Source organism: Saccopteryx bilineata, chromosome 2 (genome assembly GCF_036850765.1).
Source record: "Saccopteryx bilineata isolate mSacBil1 chromosome 2, mSacBil1_pri_phased_curated, whole genome shotgun sequence".
Taxonomy (NCBI): Eukaryota; Metazoa; Chordata; class Mammalia; order Chiroptera; family Emballonuridae; genus Saccopteryx; species Saccopteryx bilineata.
Window position 1 is genome coordinate 192,854,642 of NC_089491.1, and position 20,557 is coordinate 192,875,198.

Consider the following 20,557-nt stretch of genomic DNA (forward strand, 5'->3'; position numbering starts at 1 on the left):
GAGGTCCTTGGTATGCAACTGAATGCTCAGGCTTCCCTGAGACTGGAGAAGACAACCAGTAAAAAATAAAGAGCTCGTGACAATAGAACCGCAGTAATGAACATGTGCCGTATGAAGCCGCTAGGCTTGTGGGCATTCATTATGGAGCAACAGGTGACACCAAAACACTCAAAGCAGGTTTATCAAAATTGAACACCTTCACAAAATGCTACTGGGCACTGAGCTCAGCTCCTGATTGAGTGCAGACAGTTTTATCCTTGACTTTACTGTTAGGACAGCCTCCACTACATCCCTGAAATTCAGCTGGAGGTGAGGTCAGCCATTACCTTCGCTGCTCAGACTGCCGAGCCACCTGGACTGTCCACCCAGGGCTCCCTTCGCAGAGCACACAGTCAAGGATGGATCATTCATGGACTTGCCTAGAGGGAACTGCTCTTCTGCATCTTTTATGAAGTAAGTAACTTCGATTAACCTCTCAAGACTTTTTTTCAGCCTCTGATGTTAGTCACTTCTATCTGGCTCAAATTTCCTCAACAGTAGGCAAAAGCTACCTTTATTTCTTAAACTGATCAATAGGCACTGTTTACCAAAAAGGTCAGTTGTCAACATACCAATCCTGAACAATTTTTACTAGTTTCTTCATTAATCTACCAGTAAATATTTACCGAGATTGTGCTAGGATTGGTAAGGAAAATGGGATTTAGGCAGATGTCTTCCAATCTCTCCTGAACTACCTAATTTTGCTGACATAATTGAAAGAGTAAAAAACTGACTTGTAAATTGTTTTCAGATCATGAAATAGGCAAATAAACTTCATTTGTTCAAGGAAATTACCTTTGCATTGTCTTACCTTGTTCTTATTCAATTGGTTAGTTATGAACAAGTGGTACTCAATTTTCTATTGCCACTGTAACATGGTTATTTGTCCCTGTAAGTACATAATTACATATGACATGACCAAAAAAAAAAGAAAAAAGATTAACTTTCTGGCTAAATAGCAAAATTGATGACTGAAGTAAAAGCAACGCTATGTGAGCACTAAATAGCCATATGGTGCCAACCATTTGTTTCTTGTAGAACCCAGAAGGAAAGCAGTGCTAAGAGCATAAAGTCTGGCTTTATGCTTATTTTTATGAAAATGTCCATTGGTTTTAAAGATGTTCAGCAGCAGTAACTAAGAAACCTAAAAGATGGATCTTTCCCTTGATCTTATACAAGGTACCTAATGATCCCACTGATACTAATTTTAGAGAATAATTTAAATGCTATAAAAATCCAAAAAGACAAAAAAAAAATCCGAAAATCTGACAGCAAGTCTGAAATTTTGGGGTATTTCCTGGAGTTAGTGCATCCAAACTATTTTTCTACAGTGCAAAAGGATAATGACAATGTTTTACCATTATTATTAAGATATATTTCAGGTAATAATACTAGTAAGTGGCCAGACAATATGATAGACAGAGAACTGATTCAAATGCCCACTTCTATCTTATCAACTGTTCCATAATACATCTATAATTCATTAAATGATTGAGTCATCAAGAAAAGACTAAAATACATTCAAATGCACTCTTTTTATAATAAGCAAAGAGAATAATGCTTTTTGAAAATTATTTTCAATTAAGAAAATGCTAGGACCCTAAAGAATAACCTTAAGTAGTTTTAGGTGTAAAACATTTATGTAACTTAACTATGTGATCACTCTGATAAATACAGCACCCATCTGACACCACATAGTTATTACAATATTGTTGACTATATTCCATGTGCTGTACTTTACATCCCCGTGACTATTCTGTAACAGCCAATTTGTTCTTCTTAATCCTTTCACCTTCTTCACTCAGACCACCAACCCCTTCTCCTATCTAGCAACCTTCAAAATATTGTTATCTATTTTTCTGTTTGTTCTTATTTTGTTTAGATTCCATATATAAGTGAACTCATATGGTGTTTGCCTTTCTCTATCTGACTTATTTCACTTATCCCAATTCCCAATTCCCTCTAGGTCCAACCATTTTGTTGAAGATTTCATTGTTTTGTTTTATGGCTGAATCAAATTCTGTTGTATATATGCACCACACTTCTTTATCCATTCATCTACTGACGGGCACTTAGGTGTTTCCATATCTTAGCTAATGTCAATAATGCTGCAATAAACATATGAATGTATGTGTCTTTTTTATTTCGTGTTTTGGGTTTCTTTTGATAAATACTCAGAGAGTTGCTGGATCCATATTTGACTCTTCTTGAACTTCTTTAGCTTTCTCTTGTCTGGGAAGCTCTTTATCTGTCCTTTGATTCTAAATGATAGCTTTGCTGGGTAGAGTAGTCTCAGTCGTAGGTCCTTGCTTTTCCTCACTTTGAGTATTTCATGCCAATCCCTTCTGACCTGCAAAGTTTATGTTGAGAAATCACCTCTCAGTCTTATGGGAGCTCCCTTGCAGGTTAACTACTGGTTTGTCTCTTCCTGCTTTTACAGTTCTGTCTTTAGCCTTTGGCATTTTAATTATCTTGTGTCTTGGTAGGGGCCTCTTTGGGCTCATCTTGTTTGGAACTTTCTGTACTTCCAGAACTTGTATGTCTATTTCTTTCACCAAGTTAGGACAGTTTTGTGTCATTTTTTCAAACAGGCTTTCAATTCCATGTTTTCTTGCTTTTCCTTCCAGCACCCCCATGATGAAAATGTTGGTACACTTGAAGTTGTCCCAGAGGCTCCTTATACTATCCTCATTTAAAAAAAAATAACTATTTATTGATTTTAGCAAGAGAGGGAGAGAGACAGAAACATCTATCTGTTCCTGTATGTGCCCTGAACAGAGATTGAACTGGCAACCTCTGCGCTTTGGAAGGAAGCTCTAACCAACCAAGCTATCCAGCCAGGACTATCCTCATCTTTTCTTTTTTTAAATTAATTTTACAGAGAAAGGAAGTGCAGCAAGAAGTATCAACTCATAGTTGCTTGACTTTAGTTGTTCACTGCTTGCTTCTTGCTTGTTGTATGTGCCTGACCAGGCAAGCCCAGGGCTTTAAACCGGTGACCTACCTACCATTCCAGGTCAAAGCTCTATCAACTGTGCGTGCCATCATAGGCCAGGCTATCCTCATTTAAAAATTTTTTTCTTTTTGCTGTTCTGATACTTTATGTTCCAAGTAGCTGATTTGATCCTCTGCTTTATCTACTCTCCTGTTGACTCCATATAAATTATTCTTCATTTCAGTTAGTGTAGCCTTCATTTCTGACTGGTTCTTTTTTATGGTTTCCATGTCCTTTTTTTATGTTGTTGAAGTCCTTGTTAAGTTCCTTGAGCATCACTATAACCATTGTTTTAAACTCTGCATCTGATAGTTTGATTATATTATTTCTACTTCATTTAGTTCTTTTTCTAGAGATTTGTTCTGTTCTTTCATTTGGTACTTGTTTCTTTGTCTCTGTGTTTTGGCTGCTTCATTATGTTTGTTCCTATGTATTAGATAGAGCTGCTACATCTCCCATACTTGGTAGAGTGGCCTCGTATAGCAGGTGTCCTGTAGGACACAGTGGCACAACCTTCCCAGTCACTCCAGCTGGGTGCTCCAGGTATGCCCCGAGTGGACTGACTGGGTATACTGTCCTGTTGTAGTTGAGCCTTGATTGCTGTTGGCAAGTGAATGGGAATGACTGACCCTAGGCCAATCAGCTGTGAAAACCAGCTGCTCGTACTGCCTGTGGCTATACTGAAGAAGCTGCCATACAGGGGCCCACTCCATGGAGCTGGACCCACTTCAGTGAGTTTTTGGTGCCTGCTGAGTCTACCCCCTTGAGTGTGTTGCTTGTGGAGTAGTAGGGTTGTAACCTGGAGTGGTCTGGAGTTGTCTGTTGGGTATGCTGGCTCTGGAATCACCTGTGCCATGCCCAAGGACACCCAGCACGACCTACAAAGTGATCTGTAGCTGCTATTTGTACCTACTTGTAGGTGTCTGAGACAGGACAAGCTGCAAACCAAGAACAGCTGCTGCTAGTGCCAGACTTGGAGCCACTTAGAAAGAGTTACAGGGTAAGCATGTGATGCTTGTTTAAAAAATTTTAGGAATGTTTAAGGCATGAGCCAGGGCTGGCTATTTGTATGGAAAAGCTACTGGAAAGGGCTTGGGTAGGCCTGTAAATGTGGGGCTGGGGATCTCAGGGAATTACAGTGCCAGTGGTGTTAGCCAGGTGAATGAAGACTCAGGTATGGGGCCTAAGGGCTCTGTGCGGGGGCTCAGAAAAGGAACAATGGCCTGTGCTGGCACTTCTGTCTGGGAAGAAGCTGCCCCTCCAGCCCTCACTCTGATGCCAGAGAATTCAGTCCCTCTTTGTATGTTCACATACAGCAACTTTCCAGCTGCTCAGAGGGTGTAAGTCCCATAAGTCTGTGTGTGGGCCCTTTAAGAGGAACACCTGGGACACCAGGCTCCCTCAGCCTTGCTCAGCCACAATCCCTGATGGTTCTACAGCCTTAAATCATGGGAACTTTTTTCCTGGCACTGGTACTGATGTGGGTCGCACTGTTGCTCCTTAGGTGGGCCTCTGCAGCCAAGATATCCCTCCCCATTTCCAATCTCCACTCATGGGTGTGAAACCAGCCCCTTCCCTGTCTCTGCCCCTCCTACCAGTCTCCAGGTGGCTTCTCCTGTATGTCTTTAGTTACAGGACTTCTGTCTGCCTAGATTTCAGGAGGTCCAAATGATGGTGGTTCTGTAGTTTAGTTGTAATTTTGATTTGGTTGTTGGAGGTTCTGAGCACCTCATTTACCTACACCTCCATCTTGACCAGAACTCACCTTTTTTAAGTTTTATTTGCAATATTATGCCAAAAGAATTTCTTATGTCTGAGATAAAGAAACCCGTGGCTAGGTAACAAAAAGCTCACTGTGAACAGAACGAGATACAACAGCGGCCCCTACACTTCCACACTCAACCCCCTTCTCCATAAAAGCTACCTGTAAACACTAACACCCCATACAGATGATATTTTATTTAAAAATCTCACACATTTTAGTATTTTAAATATCATATTTTGACTTTTATATATTTAAACCTGGCGAGTTTCATGTTAACCAGAGAAAGCAATGTTTTCAAATCACGAGTATTACCTGATCTGACAGGGCCTTCTTCAAATCCATTCTCTGTCCACTGAGAGTCACTATCCAGCAATCGGTTTTTTGATTCACTAAGTGGTTTGATAGGAAAAGGTTGATTTGAGCCAATACTGAAAAGGAAGAGCAAATAATTTAGTAAATATGCCATGGACAGGTGGCTCATCCTCCTGGCACGCTGAGGTCACTGGTTCAATCCCCAATCAGGGCACATATGATAAGCAACTAATGAATATACAACTAAATGAAACAACTAAGTGGAACAATGAAGTGATGCTTCTCTCTTACCCTTAGTCTCTCTCTTAAATCAATGAAAAAAATTTAAAAAGAATAATTTAGTAAGTAGTTTAACGCTCAATTAATAAGCAGCAAATTAGTAGTCTTTTCTCCTAAACATGTGAAGGCAACTCATAGGATCTCAGATCTCTTAAAAAAAGCCTCTATCTTCAAAAGAAAAATATGCCCCAGCTTCCTATTAAATGGTTCTCTAGACCTAAGGATATGTACTCCAACACTGCCAATAAAATCAATAAGAAAAACAAAAATCTTCAGAGGCCAGCCTGACACATATTTGACATGTTAATCAAGAGCTATAAGGTAGCACAGGACAGGTGAGGAACTATTTGTGGTCAGGAGAAAAACAATTACCTGTCATTTCCCAAGTTTTCTGCTTTCTACCTCTGTAGTTTAAAATCTAAGGGGAAAAAATTATTAAGTGATTTAGCGTAGATTTATTTTTCTAGCTAACAGATTCAGGGAGGGAGGGAGCGAAGGAACAAAAGAACGAGGAAAAAAGAACTAGTATTTCTTGTGTAACTACTATGGACCAGACACTGTATAAGGTGCTGTATATACATTATCTCACCCTTCACAAAAAACCTTGGAGGTAGAGCCCCTGGTCCGTAGCTCAGTTGGTTAGAACACTGTACCAATTCACCAAAGTTGCAGGTTCAATCCCCAGTTGTGGCACATATAAGAATCAACCAATGAATGCATAAATAAGTAGGACAACAAACAGCAGTTTCTCTCTTCCTCCCATTCTTCTCTCTCTTTACAAAACAAAACCCCCCCCCCAAAAAAAAAACCCATCTTGGAGGTAGATATACAGTTGGAAACTAAGGTTCAAATAGTTTAAGAGAATTGTTTACACCCACAATAGATGCTGGAGCTCTAAGGTCGTAATATCTTAGGTTTGAAGACCTTTGTGTTCCTGATATTAATATGTGAGTTTGTAATTAATAATCTTTTCCCCCACAATTAATTTCTATAGTAAATAAGTTTCAACTGTTTCACTTTGACAGAAGCATCTCCATCTTAAGATTTAATTTAAAATGAAACACTTTGAATGTAAGAATCAGTTTGCTCTCTATGCAAATACTGAGAAAATTCAATCTAAGATGAATGAATAAGAAAATTTCTATCTGTATTTTTGAATTCTCAATATTATTTTCATACTACAGTTAAAATCTGCTTATTAAAATAAAACGGTGAACAGGCTCTGGCTGGTTGGTTCAGTGGTAGAGCATCAGCCTGGCAAATTGAAGTTCTGGGTTCGATTCCCAGTCAGGGAATACAGGAGAAGCAACCATCTGCTTCTCTACCCTTCCCCCTCTCCTTTCTCTCTATCTCTCTCTTCGCCTCCCGCAGCCAAAGCTCCACTGGAACAAAGGTGGCCTGGGTGCTGAGGATGGCTCCGTGGCCTCTGCCTCAGGCACTAGAATGGCTCCAGTAGCAACAGAGACACAGCCCAACTGGGCAGAGCATCGGTCCCCTGGTGGACATGCTGGGTGAATCCCAGTTGGGCGCATGCGGAAGTCTGTCTCTCTACCTCCCCGCTTCTCACTTCAGAAAAAAATAAAATAAATGGTGAATAGAACAATGACTAATTTCTCTGAAAAAGTATAATTTACATAAACCAATTTAATCAAATCTTGAAAGAATGTCTTAGTTTCTCAGAAGATGCAGCAGCGTATTTAGAGCAGCTGTGCTTCCTAGTTTCCCCAGATATTTCCAGTTTTATGTGCTTGTTCTGGTTCAGCTAGTAATGGCAAGCATTCTCTTTCTTACTATGAAAATCATTCTGGTTTGAATGATAAAAAGGTATGGTTATCCTAAGCATATTGGGTATATATGCTTTTATACACATACACACAAAACACAATACAACACATAAGTAGATAGATAGTATTAGAAATGAACTTTCAGTTAAAAAAATTTAAATACGATTATTTTTTGGCTATCTGTGCTGACTTACTTAATTATTACTGTATTTATCTATAAAATATATATGTATCACATACACATATATAGCTTGTTTTATAATGATACTGAAAATCTCAATGATGAGAAGCACACCTTCTGGCATATTCACTCTGGTTAGGAACAGAAGCTTGCTCTGGATCCACTCCCACAAGACGCGCTGGAAAGCTGCAACCGTCACCCAAGCTGCATAATAAAACACATCAGTGATCATTTAAATCATATGAAGTTAAACCAAAGTTGTCAAATTTAACTTCCTTTTTTCAGAGACATGGTATAAGGAAATTATCATAACTTGTAATTTCAGAGGAAAGATCCTAGGATTCTTGACCTCCAGGCAAGAATATATACAATACTGTTTTCTTTTCTTGCTTTCTTTTTTTTTTTTTTTTTTAAAAGGACAGAGAGAGAGTCAGAGAGAGGGATAGATAGGGACAGACAGACAGGAATAGAGAGAGATGAGAAGCATTAATCATCAGTTTTTCATTGGGACTCCTTAGTTGTTCATTGATTGCTTTCTCATATGCCTTAACCGTGGCTCTTCAGCAGACTGAGTAACCCCTTGCTCGAACCAGCGACTTTGGGTCCAAACTGGTGAGCTTTTTTTTGCTCAAGCCAGATGAGCCCGTGCTCAAGCTGGCGACCTCGGGGTCTCGAACCTGGGTCCTTCCGCATCCCAGTCTGACGCTCAATCCACTGTGCCACCACCTGGTCAGGCTACAATACTGTCTTCAAAACAGCACAGCCTGACCTGTGGTGGCACAGTGGATAAAGCGTCGACCTGGAAATGGTGAGGTCGCCGGTTCGAAACCCTGGGCTTGCCTGGTCAAGGCACATATGGGAGTTGATGCTTCCTGCTCCTTCCCCCTTCTCTCTCTCCTCTCTCTCTCTCTTCCCCCTCTCTCTCTCCTTTCTAAAATGAATAAAAAAAAAAAAAAAACAGCACAGAACACTAGTCTGTGAAAGAAAAGACCTGACCAAGGGAGTTCCAGCCTCTGCCAGGCCAGGAAGAAACATGCAGAACAACAGGGTGACCCTACAGAACTGAGGTGACAGAGATAAAAATTTTGAGAAGGTAATGCAGCTTGAACCTATCGGACAAAGCTGAGGAAGAGGGAGATGTGCAGAAGCTGAAACACAAAATATGTAACTGCTACAAAAAAAGTTCAACATTCTTTAAAGAGAGACAAAATTTAAAAACTCAAATTGAAAATGTCCACCATCCAATAAAAAGTACTAACATAAAAAGTAGTAGGAAAATATGATAACAATTAAGAAAAAAACACAGTCTGGCCCTGGCCGGTTGGCTCAGCAGTAGAGCGTCGCCTGGTGTGCAGGGGACCCGGGTTCGATTCCCGGCCAGGGCACATAGGAGAAGCGCCCATTTGCTTCTCCCCCCCCCCCTTCCTCTCTGTCTCTCTCTTCCCCTCCCGCAGCCAAGGCTCCATTGGAGCAAAGATGGCCCGGGCACTGGGGATGGCTCTGTGGCCTCTGCCCCAGGTGCTAGAGTGGCTCTGGTCGCGGCAGAGCGACGCCCCCTGGTGGGCGTGCCGGGTGGATCCCGGTCCGGCGCATGCGGGAGTCTGTCTGACTGTCTCTCCCCGTTTCCAGCTTCAGAAAAATACAAAAAAAAAAGAAAAAAACACAGTCAATAGAAAAGAATTAAAACAAGAACTTTAAAATAGTGATTATAAGTGTCTCTGAATTAACAGGAAAAAATTAGATACAATGAAAAAAGAAATATAAAAACAGAACCAAACTGAACTTCTAGAGCTGAAAAAGATAGTATCTGAAATGATAAATTCACTGGATTATCTTAATAGTAGACATTACAGAAGACCACGAACTTAAAAACACAGCAATAGAAACTATCCAAATTAATGCAAAAAAAAATTAAAATAAAAAAAAATAAAAGATGGGGAAGGGAAAAAGGGGAAAGGACAGAACAACAATGGCCTGTGACAATCAAGCAATTTAGCATATACGTATTTATCATTATCAGGATCTGAAATCTGGTGGGGAGAGGAGGAGCAGGCAGCAAAAACAACTTGAAGAGGCCCTGACCGGTTGGCTCAGTGGTAGAACATTGGTCCAGCGTGTGAAAGTACTGGGTTCGATTCCTGGCCAGGGCACACAGGAGAAGCACCCATCTGCTTCTCCACCCCTCCCCCTCTCCTTTCTCTCTGTCTCTCTCTTCCCCTCCCGCAGCCAAGGCTCCATTGGAGCAAAGTTGGTCCAAGCATGGTTCCATGGCCTCTGCCTCAGGCACTAGAATGGCTCAGGCTGTAATGAAGCAATGCCCCAGATGGGCAGAGTACTGCCCCCTAGTGGATATGCTGGATGGATCCCGATCCGGCGCATGTGGGGAGCCTAACGGCCTCCTTGCTTCTAACTTCAGAAAAAATACAAAAAAAAAAACCAAAACAAAAACAAGAAAAGACAAAACAACTTGAAGACATATGATGAAAATTAATCAAATCTGATGTAAATTATAAAGTAAAAAAACTAGAAACCTAATGAATCCCAGAGACGATACACACAAACTAAACCATACCAAGGAACATTATCATAAACTGAATCATACCAAGGAACATTATCATCAAACTGTCTAAAATCAGTGATAAAATCTTCAAAGTGGCCAGAGGGAATTACAAACAGTCCAATAAAGGCAAGAGTAGGGCTCTTGCTTGTCACAAGCCAGAAGATAATGGAACCACATCTTTAAAAAAGAAAGAAAACTGTAATGTTGGAATTGTTTTAGAAAAAATAACCTTCCCAAAAAAAGTCTGTGTCTTAATCAGAGTGTAAAAAACCTTGCACTACAGAAGACAAAAGATAAAGTACACAGGAGACTGGATCTTAAAAATACAGCAATGAGATCTATCCAATGCCACAGAGAAAAAAGACTGAGCAAAAAAAATGGACAGCATGTCATAAGCTGTGCTTAGAAATTACTAGAGTAGAGTCCCATCAGTAACAAGGAGTGGCGATAATAAAATCTTATAAAAAAAAGATCAATTCAATTAAAAATATAAAATTATTTTCCAAATCTAATGAAAGTTCTAAAATCACAGATCCAGTAATTCAACCAATCCCAAGCACAAAAACAAGAGGAAAACTATACTAAGGCCCACAAAATCAAATCTCATGAAACTAATTATAAATGGAAAATCTTAAAAGTAGACAACAGAGAAAAAAAGACACATTACATACAGAGTAGAAAAGATATCAGTGACTGCAAACTTCTCATCAAAAAGAAATGATGCATGCCTGATCAGGTGGTGGTGCAGTGGATACAGTGTCAGCCTGGAACTCAAGAGGACCCTGGTCCAAAACCTGAGGTCACCGGATTGAGCACAGGCTCATCCGGATTGAGTGCGGGGTTGCTGGCTTGACCGTGGGATCAAAGACATGACCCTATGGTCACTGGCTTGAGCCTAAGGTCGCTGGCTTGAGCAAGGGGTCACTTGCTCTGCTGTAGCTCCACATATGAGAAAGCAATCAATGAACTAAGATGCCACAACAAAGAACTGATGCTTCTTATATCTCTCCCTTCCAGTCTGTCTGTTCCTCTTTGTCTATCACTCTCGCTAAAAAAAAAAAAAATGTAAACCAGAAGACAGTAAGCAACATGTAGAATTCTACACCAAGCAAAAACGTCATTTAAAAATAAAATCAAAATGTCATTTTCAAACAAAAACAGGCAATACAGTTAATTAAGGAAAAAAACCTACACCACTCACAAATACATCACATGAAAATTAAATATTTTTTCCTCTTCTGTAATGACTTTTTATAGATAGCCCAGGTAATATGCAGATATTCCAGTACTTTCAGCCTTTCGTATAGTGCATTTTCACCAATGAAATAAAAGTTAGTTTTGCATGTCATTTGCATAATCAAACTTTGACTTGTTTTTCTGATGTTTAATAAAAAAATCAAATGCTTTTTTTTATTGCTTCATATCCATTTAAAAATATCCTCTAATTTTTGTGAGCCGTATATAATCTGTGATAACATTTTTAAAGATATGGCCAATAAGTATAAATTCTTATGATTCTCTACTTAAAACAACTTATTTTCATTTTGAAGGAAAAGCAGTGATTATTTTTTATGAATTATCTTTTGCAACTTTTGATTCAAATATGTGCCCCAAACCGTCTCTAATAAAAAAAAATTTTCCTATAATCAAGTTATTCTGGGTTTTCATTCTTAAGGCTAAGAATGTCATTAAGTATGTGTTCTCTGAATATTAAGAAATTTAACTATAATTTCCATAATTTGAGATGTGCAGTTTATAAATTACCTTGAAAATACTGGAAGTAGCCAGTATTTCTTTTCATCACCAAAGACTTGTCTCCAATTCTTACTGCATCCAAGAGAGAAACCATTTCTGTCTGGTCCATAGGAAAAGGTGGGTGCACGAAAGGATTCTGTGGTATGTACATATAAAAATAAGTTAATCTATTTAAAATTAGAGGAGTGAAAGTCATTAAATTCTTGTTTTATATTTTGATAGAAAAAGCTATAAATATAATTTAAAATAATATATTTACAAGTAGTAAAGGATAAATTTCTGAAACTTATTTCAGGAAGAAAATTGCTTCTGAATACTTCACCTTTATAAAATAAAAATGTCGAAATAATTATCTAATATTACTGAAAATCTACTGTAGTATGTTTAACACATCTTACTTTTTTAATACTCTTGCAACTTTGCTTATTTATATACTTCCTACTATGTGCTTAATGGCATATTACTAGGTGCTTGGGATCCAAAAATAAATTCAATGAAATTCTTACAAAACCAAGTAGTCTAACAAAATTACAATATAATAAAGATGTGTAGGGCGGTGGGTTGTAGGAGGTGAGACCTGGAGGACATGACACTTGAGAATGAACTTTAATAAAGAATAACAAAGAAGCAGATGGTGATTAAAGACCTTTCTTTTAAATTTAATTTTATTTATTCATTTTAGAGAGAAGAGAGAGTGTGTGGGGGGGAGAAGGAGGAAGCTTCGACTCCCATATGTGCCTTAGACCAGACAAATGCAGGGTCTGGAACTGGTGACCAAAGCATTCCAGGTCGATGCTTTATCCACTGTGCCAACACAGGTGAGGCTAAAGACCTTTTTTTTTTTTCAATTTATTTATTTTTATTTTATTCATTTTTAGAGAGGAGAGAGAGACAGAGAGAGAGAGAAGGGGGAGAGGAGCTGGAAGCATCAATTCCCATATGTGCCTTGACTAGGCAAGCCCAGGGTTTCTAACCGGCGACCTCAGCATTTCCAGGTCCACGCTTTATTCACTGCGCCACCACAGGTCAGGCTAAAGACCTTCTTTTAAACATGGTTGTAGAGTGATGTAGAGTGAGGGTTAAAGAAAGACTTTTAAGTTTCACACAAAAAAGTGGGTTTTAAAATTTTTAAAATAGAATTTCAGCATGTTTTACAAGCCAAGGATAGGAAGCCAGAGAGAGATTGACTAGGAAAATTGGTAATATAGAAAAGTAAAAATTGATAAAGAATTCTGAGAAATGGGTGTTTTCTAGAAGAGCTGTAAAGATTAGCCTTAGCAAGGCTCCACTGGAGCAAAGTTGACCCAGGCTCTGAGGATGGCTCCACGGCCTCCCCTCAGGCGCCAGAATGGCTCCCGTTGCAACAGAGTAACGCCCCAGATGGGCAGAGCATCGCCCCCTAGTGGGCTTGCCTGGTGGATCCTGGTCAGGCACATGCAGGAGTCTGTCTGCCTCCCTGCCTCTCACTTCAGAAAAAAAAAATAGATTAGCCTTAGTTACTAGGTGAGAAATCCTCACCTAGTAGAAAAAGTGTAAGAGTAATAGGTTTGAGGCCCTGGCCGGTTGGCTCAGTGGTGGAGCGTCGGCCTGGTGTGCGCGGGTCCCGGGTTCGATTTCCAGCCCGGGCACACAGGAGAAGCGCCCATCTGCTTCTCCGCCCCTCCCCCTCTCCTTCCTCACTGTCTCTCTCTTCCCCTCCCGCAGCAAAGGCGCCACTGGAGCAGGGATGGCCCGGGCGCTGGGGATGGCTTTGTGGCCTCTGCCTCAGGCGCTGGACTGGCTCTGGTCGCAATAGAGCGATGCCCCGGATGGGCAGAGCGTCGCACCCTGGTGGGCGTGCAGGGTGGATCCCGGTCAGGCCCATGCGGGAGTCTTTCTCCCGTTTCCAGCTTCAGAAAAATGCAATTTAAAAAAAAAAAAAAAGAGTAATAGGTTTGAAAGCAGAAGTGTTTGTGAGGTTATAAAGGTGGGAAGAAGGTAAGAATTTACTTGTAACAACTTCTAATTCTCCTATGAAGGGCTCCCAAAATGGGTAAGAAAATTAAGAAGAATGGTGAAAATCTGAAATAACTGTTGTAGGTAATAAAGTAACAAAACTGATCAGAAACACCACAATTATGTCAAATAGAGGTGAGGGCCTACATGAGGGCTGAGACTAAATCTCCTGGAGTGTAACAATATCGAGGTTACAGACTGACTTCATCAGCTTTCTGAAGCCCCAATGCAATGTAGATAAAATGCCCTGGTCAGGCAAAAATTTTTTTCATTTAACTTTTTTTTTTTTACCATTCTGAGAATGAAGTGCCTTATTAACATATAAATCCACTATTCACCTTTCATAGATTAATTTTTGAAGACACTGTATAAATGCATGAAACAGTTTTTATTAACATTTATAAAACATGATTTGTTATCTACTTTTTTTTTTTAATTTTTTTTTATTTTTATTCATTTTTTTTTTTTAGAGAGGAGAGAGAGAGGGAGAGAGAGAGAGAAAGAGAGACAGAGAGAAGGGGGGAGGAGCTGGAAGCATCAACTCCCATATGTGCCTTGACTAGGCAAGCCCAGGGTTTCGAACCGGTGACCTCAGCATTCCAGGTCGACGCTTTATCCACTGCGCCACCACAGGTCAGGCTGTTATCTACTTTTACATACAATCCACTACTAAAATAAATATATAGCCTGATCAGGTGGTGGTGCAATGGATAGAACGTCAGACTGGGACATGGAGGACCGAGGTTGGAAACCCCGAGGTTACCGGCTTGAGCACGAGCTCATTGGGCTTGAGCATGGGATCATCAACATGACCCCATGGTCACTGGCTTGAGTCCAAAGGTCGCTGGCTTAAGCAAGGGGTTACTTGTTCTGCTGTAGCTTCCCCCCCACCCCCAACCCCCATCAACACATATGAGAAAGCAATCAATGAACAACTAAGGTGCTACAATGAAGAATTGATGCTTGTCACCTCTCTCCCTTCCTGTCTATCTGTCCCTATCTGTCCCTCTCTCTGTCTCTCTGTCACACAAACACACAAAAAATATATTTTATATATGTATTATATATATATTTTAATATATATTATATATATAAATAAAAGTCAATCTTCCTCAACCTTCTTTAAAATAATGAACCACCTTGCCATGGTGCACAGTGAATAAACCATTAACCTGGAATGATAAGGCTGCCAGTAGGAAACCTTGGGCTTCTCCTGTCAAAGAACATACGAGAAGCAACTACGAGTTGATGCTTCCTACTCCTCAAAACACCTGCCAATCACTCTCTCTCTCCTCTTTCTAAAATCAACAAATAAGATCTTTTAAATAAGGCCCTGGCCAGTTGGCTCAGTGGTAGAGCCCCAGGTTCGATTCCTGGCCAGGGCACACAGGAGAAGCACCCATCTGCTTCTCCACCCCTGCCCCTCTCCTTCCTCTCTGTCTCTCTCTTCCCCTCCCACAGCCAAGGCTCCACTGGAGCAAAATTGGCTTGGGCGCTGAGGATGGCTCCATGGCCTCTGCCTCAGGTGCTAGAATGGCTCTGGTCACAACAGAGCAACGCCCCAGATGGGCAGAGCATTGCCCCCTGGTGGGCATGCCGGGTGGATCCCGATCAGGTGCATGCAGGAGTCTGTCTGCCTGCCTCCCTGTTTCCAACTTCAGAAAAAAAAAAAAAAATCTTTTAAATAAATAAAATGAACCACTACATTTACATAAACCCACTGTTCCTGTCCAGTCACAGTGCATTTTTTTCTTTTTTTTACAGAGACAGAGAGAGAGTCAGAGAGAGGGATAGACAGGGACAGACAGACAGGAACGAAGAGAGATGAGAAGCATCAATCATCAGTTTTTCGTTGTGGCACTTTAGTTGTTCATTGATTGCTTTCTCATATGTGCCTTGACCGTGGGGCTACAGCAGACCGAGTAACCCCTTCCTCAAGCCAGCGACCTTGGGTCCAAGCTGGTGAGCTTTTTGCTCAAACCAGATGAGCCTGCGCTCAAGCTGATGGCCTTGGGGTCTCGAACCTGAGTCCTCCACATCCCAGTCCGACGCCCTATCTACTGCACCACCGCCTGGTCAGGCTCACAGTGCATTTTCTTCACACACAATTATTTTACGTTCTTTATCATGTACTGTCCTCTAGATTTCATATTCATTTATGATCATTTTCCTAAGAATTATGATTATGACCTACTTACCAATCGTTGTTTTATTTTTTCCAACGAGCCAGCAGTGGCAGCTGAAAAGTGACAGGACGCTGACGAAGAACATTGTAGACACAAAGAAAAGAAAAAGTACGTGGAATTGGGCATGTGTATCTGTGAGTTCGTTCTGAGTAAAGAAAAAATAAAGTGTTAATTTTGAAGATAGTATCTAAAATGTATCTTACTATTTGGTTTTCCTAAAGATATTTGAATCCACCAGAAATTGACCAGATGTGAAGAGTAATAAAACAAATTAGATAATAAATCCAAAAAACAATTTTGAAAATAGAAAACTGGTATTATCCAAGGAGCTTGCTTACATAAAACCTGAGTCATTTTAAAAACTGCTCTTAAACATTAAACAATTTTAGTAATACTTTCAGTAAAAAAAAGATGGACTCTTTACCCAACATTTTCCTTTGTACTTTCTGCATATGTGCAAGCTTTGACCCCAACATCCATTGATGAGGGTTTGCTCATCAATGCTGAAGTATTTCCTTATTTTCATTGTAATGCTGCTAACCAGAAATTGTGATAGGTTTACCTTTGTACTTGTCTAACCTCTATTCTTAGAACACCACTGCTGCTTCAAGTCTGACCTCTTTACTCCTTGCTCCATTCCTACACAGAGCTTGTTTTGGTTCTTAGCAATTTTGGTAAATAAATTTAACAGTTCCTCAGTTACTCATTCTTCTGGCTCTGTTCATTTTAACAGAAGCAAAGCCTTAACGTAGAAGAAATTAGTATCTATCTATTGATAAAAGGAGGGAGATTTTGAAGTGTTAGCTCTTAAAATGAAACCACATAGGGAAATCACTAAAACACAAGGCAGTCCTGTTTGATTTAAACAGTTTACAGGCTAAAAAGAAATTTTTAGCATTATATAATTCTGATACTTATCTTTTTCTCTTCTCTCCCAGAGTAACCATAATACCTTTTATTCAATACATACATCAACTGAATCTCCTATCTCCCCATCTTGTGAAGCATATTAGTATTACATATACAAGATTGGGCAAAAGTAGATTTACAGTTGTTCATATGAAATACAATAATTAATAATGATACAATAAAATTTTGCGTACTTACAACTGTAGCCTACTTTTGCCCACCCCGTATAGTCACTATAAATGTCATGAGATGAGATGACAAGAGTGTCATGGTAGTGATGTGTTTTACCTTTGGACAACTCTTTGTAGACTTCCTGTGGCAGAGCTTGTACAAATAGAGACAATGTATTAAGAAACCAATTTTTATACAAAATTTCTCTGAACACTAATCTTATACTTTGCTTTGTAGGAACAGAGATGGTGCACTCTAAAGGTCACTGACATCATTTTCTCAAACACAAAACAAACAAGAACATTTAACTCTTCAAACACATTTCAGGTATACTTTAAATACACACTTCTTTATCATGAAGTGAGGCAGAAGCCATTGAGCCATCCTCAGCCATCCTCTGTACACTGTATTGTGTGTTCACCACCCCAAGTCTCCATCCATCACCATTTATCCACCCATTCCCTCCTCCACTTCCAGAATTGTGCACCTGAAACCTGTATAATTTTGTTAACCAGTGTCACCCCAGTAAATTTAATAAAAAGGAAAAAAATTAAACAAATATATACTTTTCCATTTAATTTTCAAAATAGGTATCTAGGATAGAATAAAATTAAAAAAATTTTTTTTTAGAACCTGGCCAGTTGGCTCAGAGGTAGAGCTTCAGCCCGGCATGTGGAAGTCATGCATTAAACTCCTGGTTAGGGCACACAAGAGAAGCAACCATCTGCTTCTCCACCACCACCCCCTTCTTGCTCTCTCACTGAATAAGAAAATTTTTAGCAAATAGCTTTTTAAAAATAATTCTGCTTAGCAGTTTCTAAAAACCAGAGCTTCCAATTTCCTATCATCTTCAGTGCTATTGCAAGAGCCTTCTAAGAGACTGCTGCTTGTCTCTCTGGTACAGTCAGCATAGCATGCAGCGTAGTCCTTCATAAGTCAGTCTTCACTGCTCTGCTCCTACTGCACTGAGTAGTACACTTTCCAAGGGTCTTTATTTTGGGGGCCTATTTCTAGAACTACCCATTAGTCTCCTTCCTGCTCATCCCCTCCAGCCCCAACAGTCTCTTTTTTCTGCTGCTCAAACATTGCAGGATGGCCTTACTTTTGGGTCTTTTCCTGTTTCTTGGCTAAAATGTTCTCTCAGATATCCCCTAACTTCCTTCAAGTCTTTGCTCAATGACTTTCTTACTTAGCTCCTGATCACTCTTTTCTTTTCCTTAGTTGAGATATAACTGACACATAACATTATATTAAACTGGTAAGAACAGATACTACACTTGATCTTAGCCAAAAGGATGAGAAGCAATATAACAAATATTAGTGTCGGGTACAACATAACAAATTGTAATTGGATACATTGTGAAATAATCACCAAAGTAAGTCAAGTTAGTTAGCATCCATTACCTTACATACTTCATTTTTTTTATTTGAGAGGAGGGGAGGCAGAGAAACAGACTCCTGCATGTGCCCCAACCAGTATCCACCCGACAAGCCCACAAGGGGGTGATGCTCTGCCCATCTGAGGCTGTTGTTCTGTTGCTTGCAAACAAGCCATTTTTTTAGCACCTGAGGCAGAAGCCATTAAGCCATCCCCAGTGCCTGAGGCCAATTCGCTCAAACCAATTGAGCCATGGCTGTGGGAGAGGAAGAGGAAGAGGGAGAGCGAGAAAAGGGGAGAGAAAGGGGTGAAGAAGCAGGTGGTCACTTCTCTTGTGTACCCTGATCAGAAATTGAACCTGAGACATTCACATGCTGGGCCGATGCTCTACCACTTAGCCAACTGGCCAGGGCCAATATATTTTTCTTGTGCTACCTACTCTTAGGAACTTTTAAATATCCTTATGTTCTCACCATGGTGTATATTACATCTCCAGGACTTGCATATTTTTTACTACTTTCACCCACTTCACCGATTTCTCACCTCCTACTTCTGGCAACCACCCATCTCTGTATCTATGAGCATGAGCTGTTTTATTTTTTAATGCATACATATAAGTAATATAGTATTTGAATGTCTGACTTGTTTCACTTAGAAAAATGCCTTCAAGTTCTATCCATGTTGTCCCAAATGGCAACATTTCAGTCGTTTATATGGCTGAATAATATTCTGTTGTGTATAACTACTATATCTTCTTTATCCACTCATCTGTTGATGGACATTGTTTCCATGTCATGGCTACTGTGAATAATGCTGCTGTGAACATAGGAGTGCAGATACCTCTCTGAGATAATATTTTCATTTCCTTTGACTGTACTTCTGGAAGTGAAATTACTGGGTCATATTATAGTTCTAATTTTCTCCTTTTTTATTGAATTCATTGGGGTGACACTGGTTATTATGTAGGTTTCAGGTGTACCATTCTATAGTACATTATCTATATACTGTATTGTTTACCACCCCACATCAAGTCTCCCATGAGTTGTTCTTTTTTTTTTTTAGATTTTTAAAAATTTATTCATTTCCAGAGAGAGAAGGGGAGGAGCAGGAAGCATGAACTGCCATATGTGCCTTGAACAGACAAGCCCAGGGTTTCGAACTGGCAACCTCAGTGTTCCAAGTAGACGCTTTATCCACTGTGCCACCACAGGTCAGAGCACTAGTAGTTCTGTTTTTAACTTTTTGAGGAACTTCCATACTGTTTTCCACAGTGGCTGCACCAATCTACATTCTTACCAACAGTGCACAAGTGTCCCCTTTTTCCAAATCCTCATCAACACTTCTTTTTGAATGACAGCCCTTCTAACAGGTGTGAGATAGTAACACATTGTGAGTTTAATTTGCATTTCCCTACTGATCAGTGATAGCACTTTTCCTATACCTGTTAGCCAACTGCCTGTCTTATTTGGAGAAATGTCTATAAGGAATTCTGCCTATTTTTAAAATCTACTTGTTTTTTTTGTTTTGTTCTGTTTTTTGCTATTAAACTTTATGAGTTTATATATTTTGGATATTAACCCATTATCAAATACATGGTTTGCAAATATTTTCTCCCATTCAGTATGTTGTCTTATCATGTTTTGTTGGTTTCCTTTACAGTGTAGAAACTCCTTATTTTGATGTAGTACAACTTAATTTTTGCTTTTGTTGTCAAACCCAAAAAATCAGTACCAAGACCTGTCAAGGAGGTTACCACCTGTATTTTCTTTTAGTAGACTTATGCTTTCAGGGTTATGTTCAAGTTTTTAATCCATTTACACAGTTGTTTTTGTGTATAGAGTAAGATAGGGGTTTGGTTTCACTTTTTGAGATGTAGCTATCTAGTTCTCTGAGTACCATTTACTGAAGTTACTATCTTTACCCACTGGATGTTCTATCCTCCTTTGTCAGAGATTAATTGACCATACAGAAACGGGTTTATTTCTGGACTCCCTATCATGCTCCACTGATTTATGCACGTTTTATGCCAGTACTGTGCTGCTTTGATGGTTAGAGCTTTATAATATAGTCTGAAGTCAGAAATCATAATGCCTCCAGCTTTGTTCTTTTTTCTCAGGTTTGCTTTGGCTATTTGGACTGTTCTGGTTCTACACAAATTTTAGGATTATTTCTGTGGAAAATGCCATTAGAATTGTGATAGGGAGTCAACTGAATGTATAGATTGCTTTTGGTAGTATTAATATTTTAA

General features: G+C 39.6%; 1 protein-coding gene and 1 pseudogene across 4 annotated transcripts in view; both read right to left on the minus strand.

Annotated features, from left to right (window-relative positions):
• The window catches only part of ZDHHC20 (zinc finger DHHC-type palmitoyltransferase 20), an 85,696-nt gene that overhangs the window by 5,710 nt on the left and 59,429 nt on the right, over positions 1-20,557 (minus strand). For 3 of the 4 annotated variants that reach the window (XM_066259024.1, XM_066259026.1, XM_066259027.1), the window contains 4 exons: positions 15,864-15,996; positions 11,680-11,806; positions 7,470-7,559; positions 5,112-5,227 (listed from right to left, as the gene is read on the minus strand). In XM_066259024.1, coding sequence (XP_066115121.1) covers positions 5,112-5,227; positions 7,470-7,559; positions 11,680-11,806; positions 15,864-15,996 — 466 coding nt within the window. Of the gene's footprint in view, positions 1-850; positions 929-5,111; positions 5,228-7,469; positions 7,560-11,679; positions 11,807-15,863; positions 15,997-20,557 lie in introns of all 4 variants that reach the window. The other variant, XM_066259025.1, reaches the window with a different exon arrangement.
• On the minus strand, positions 18,107-18,238 carry LOC136327706 (U2 spliceosomal RNA; annotated as a pseudogene).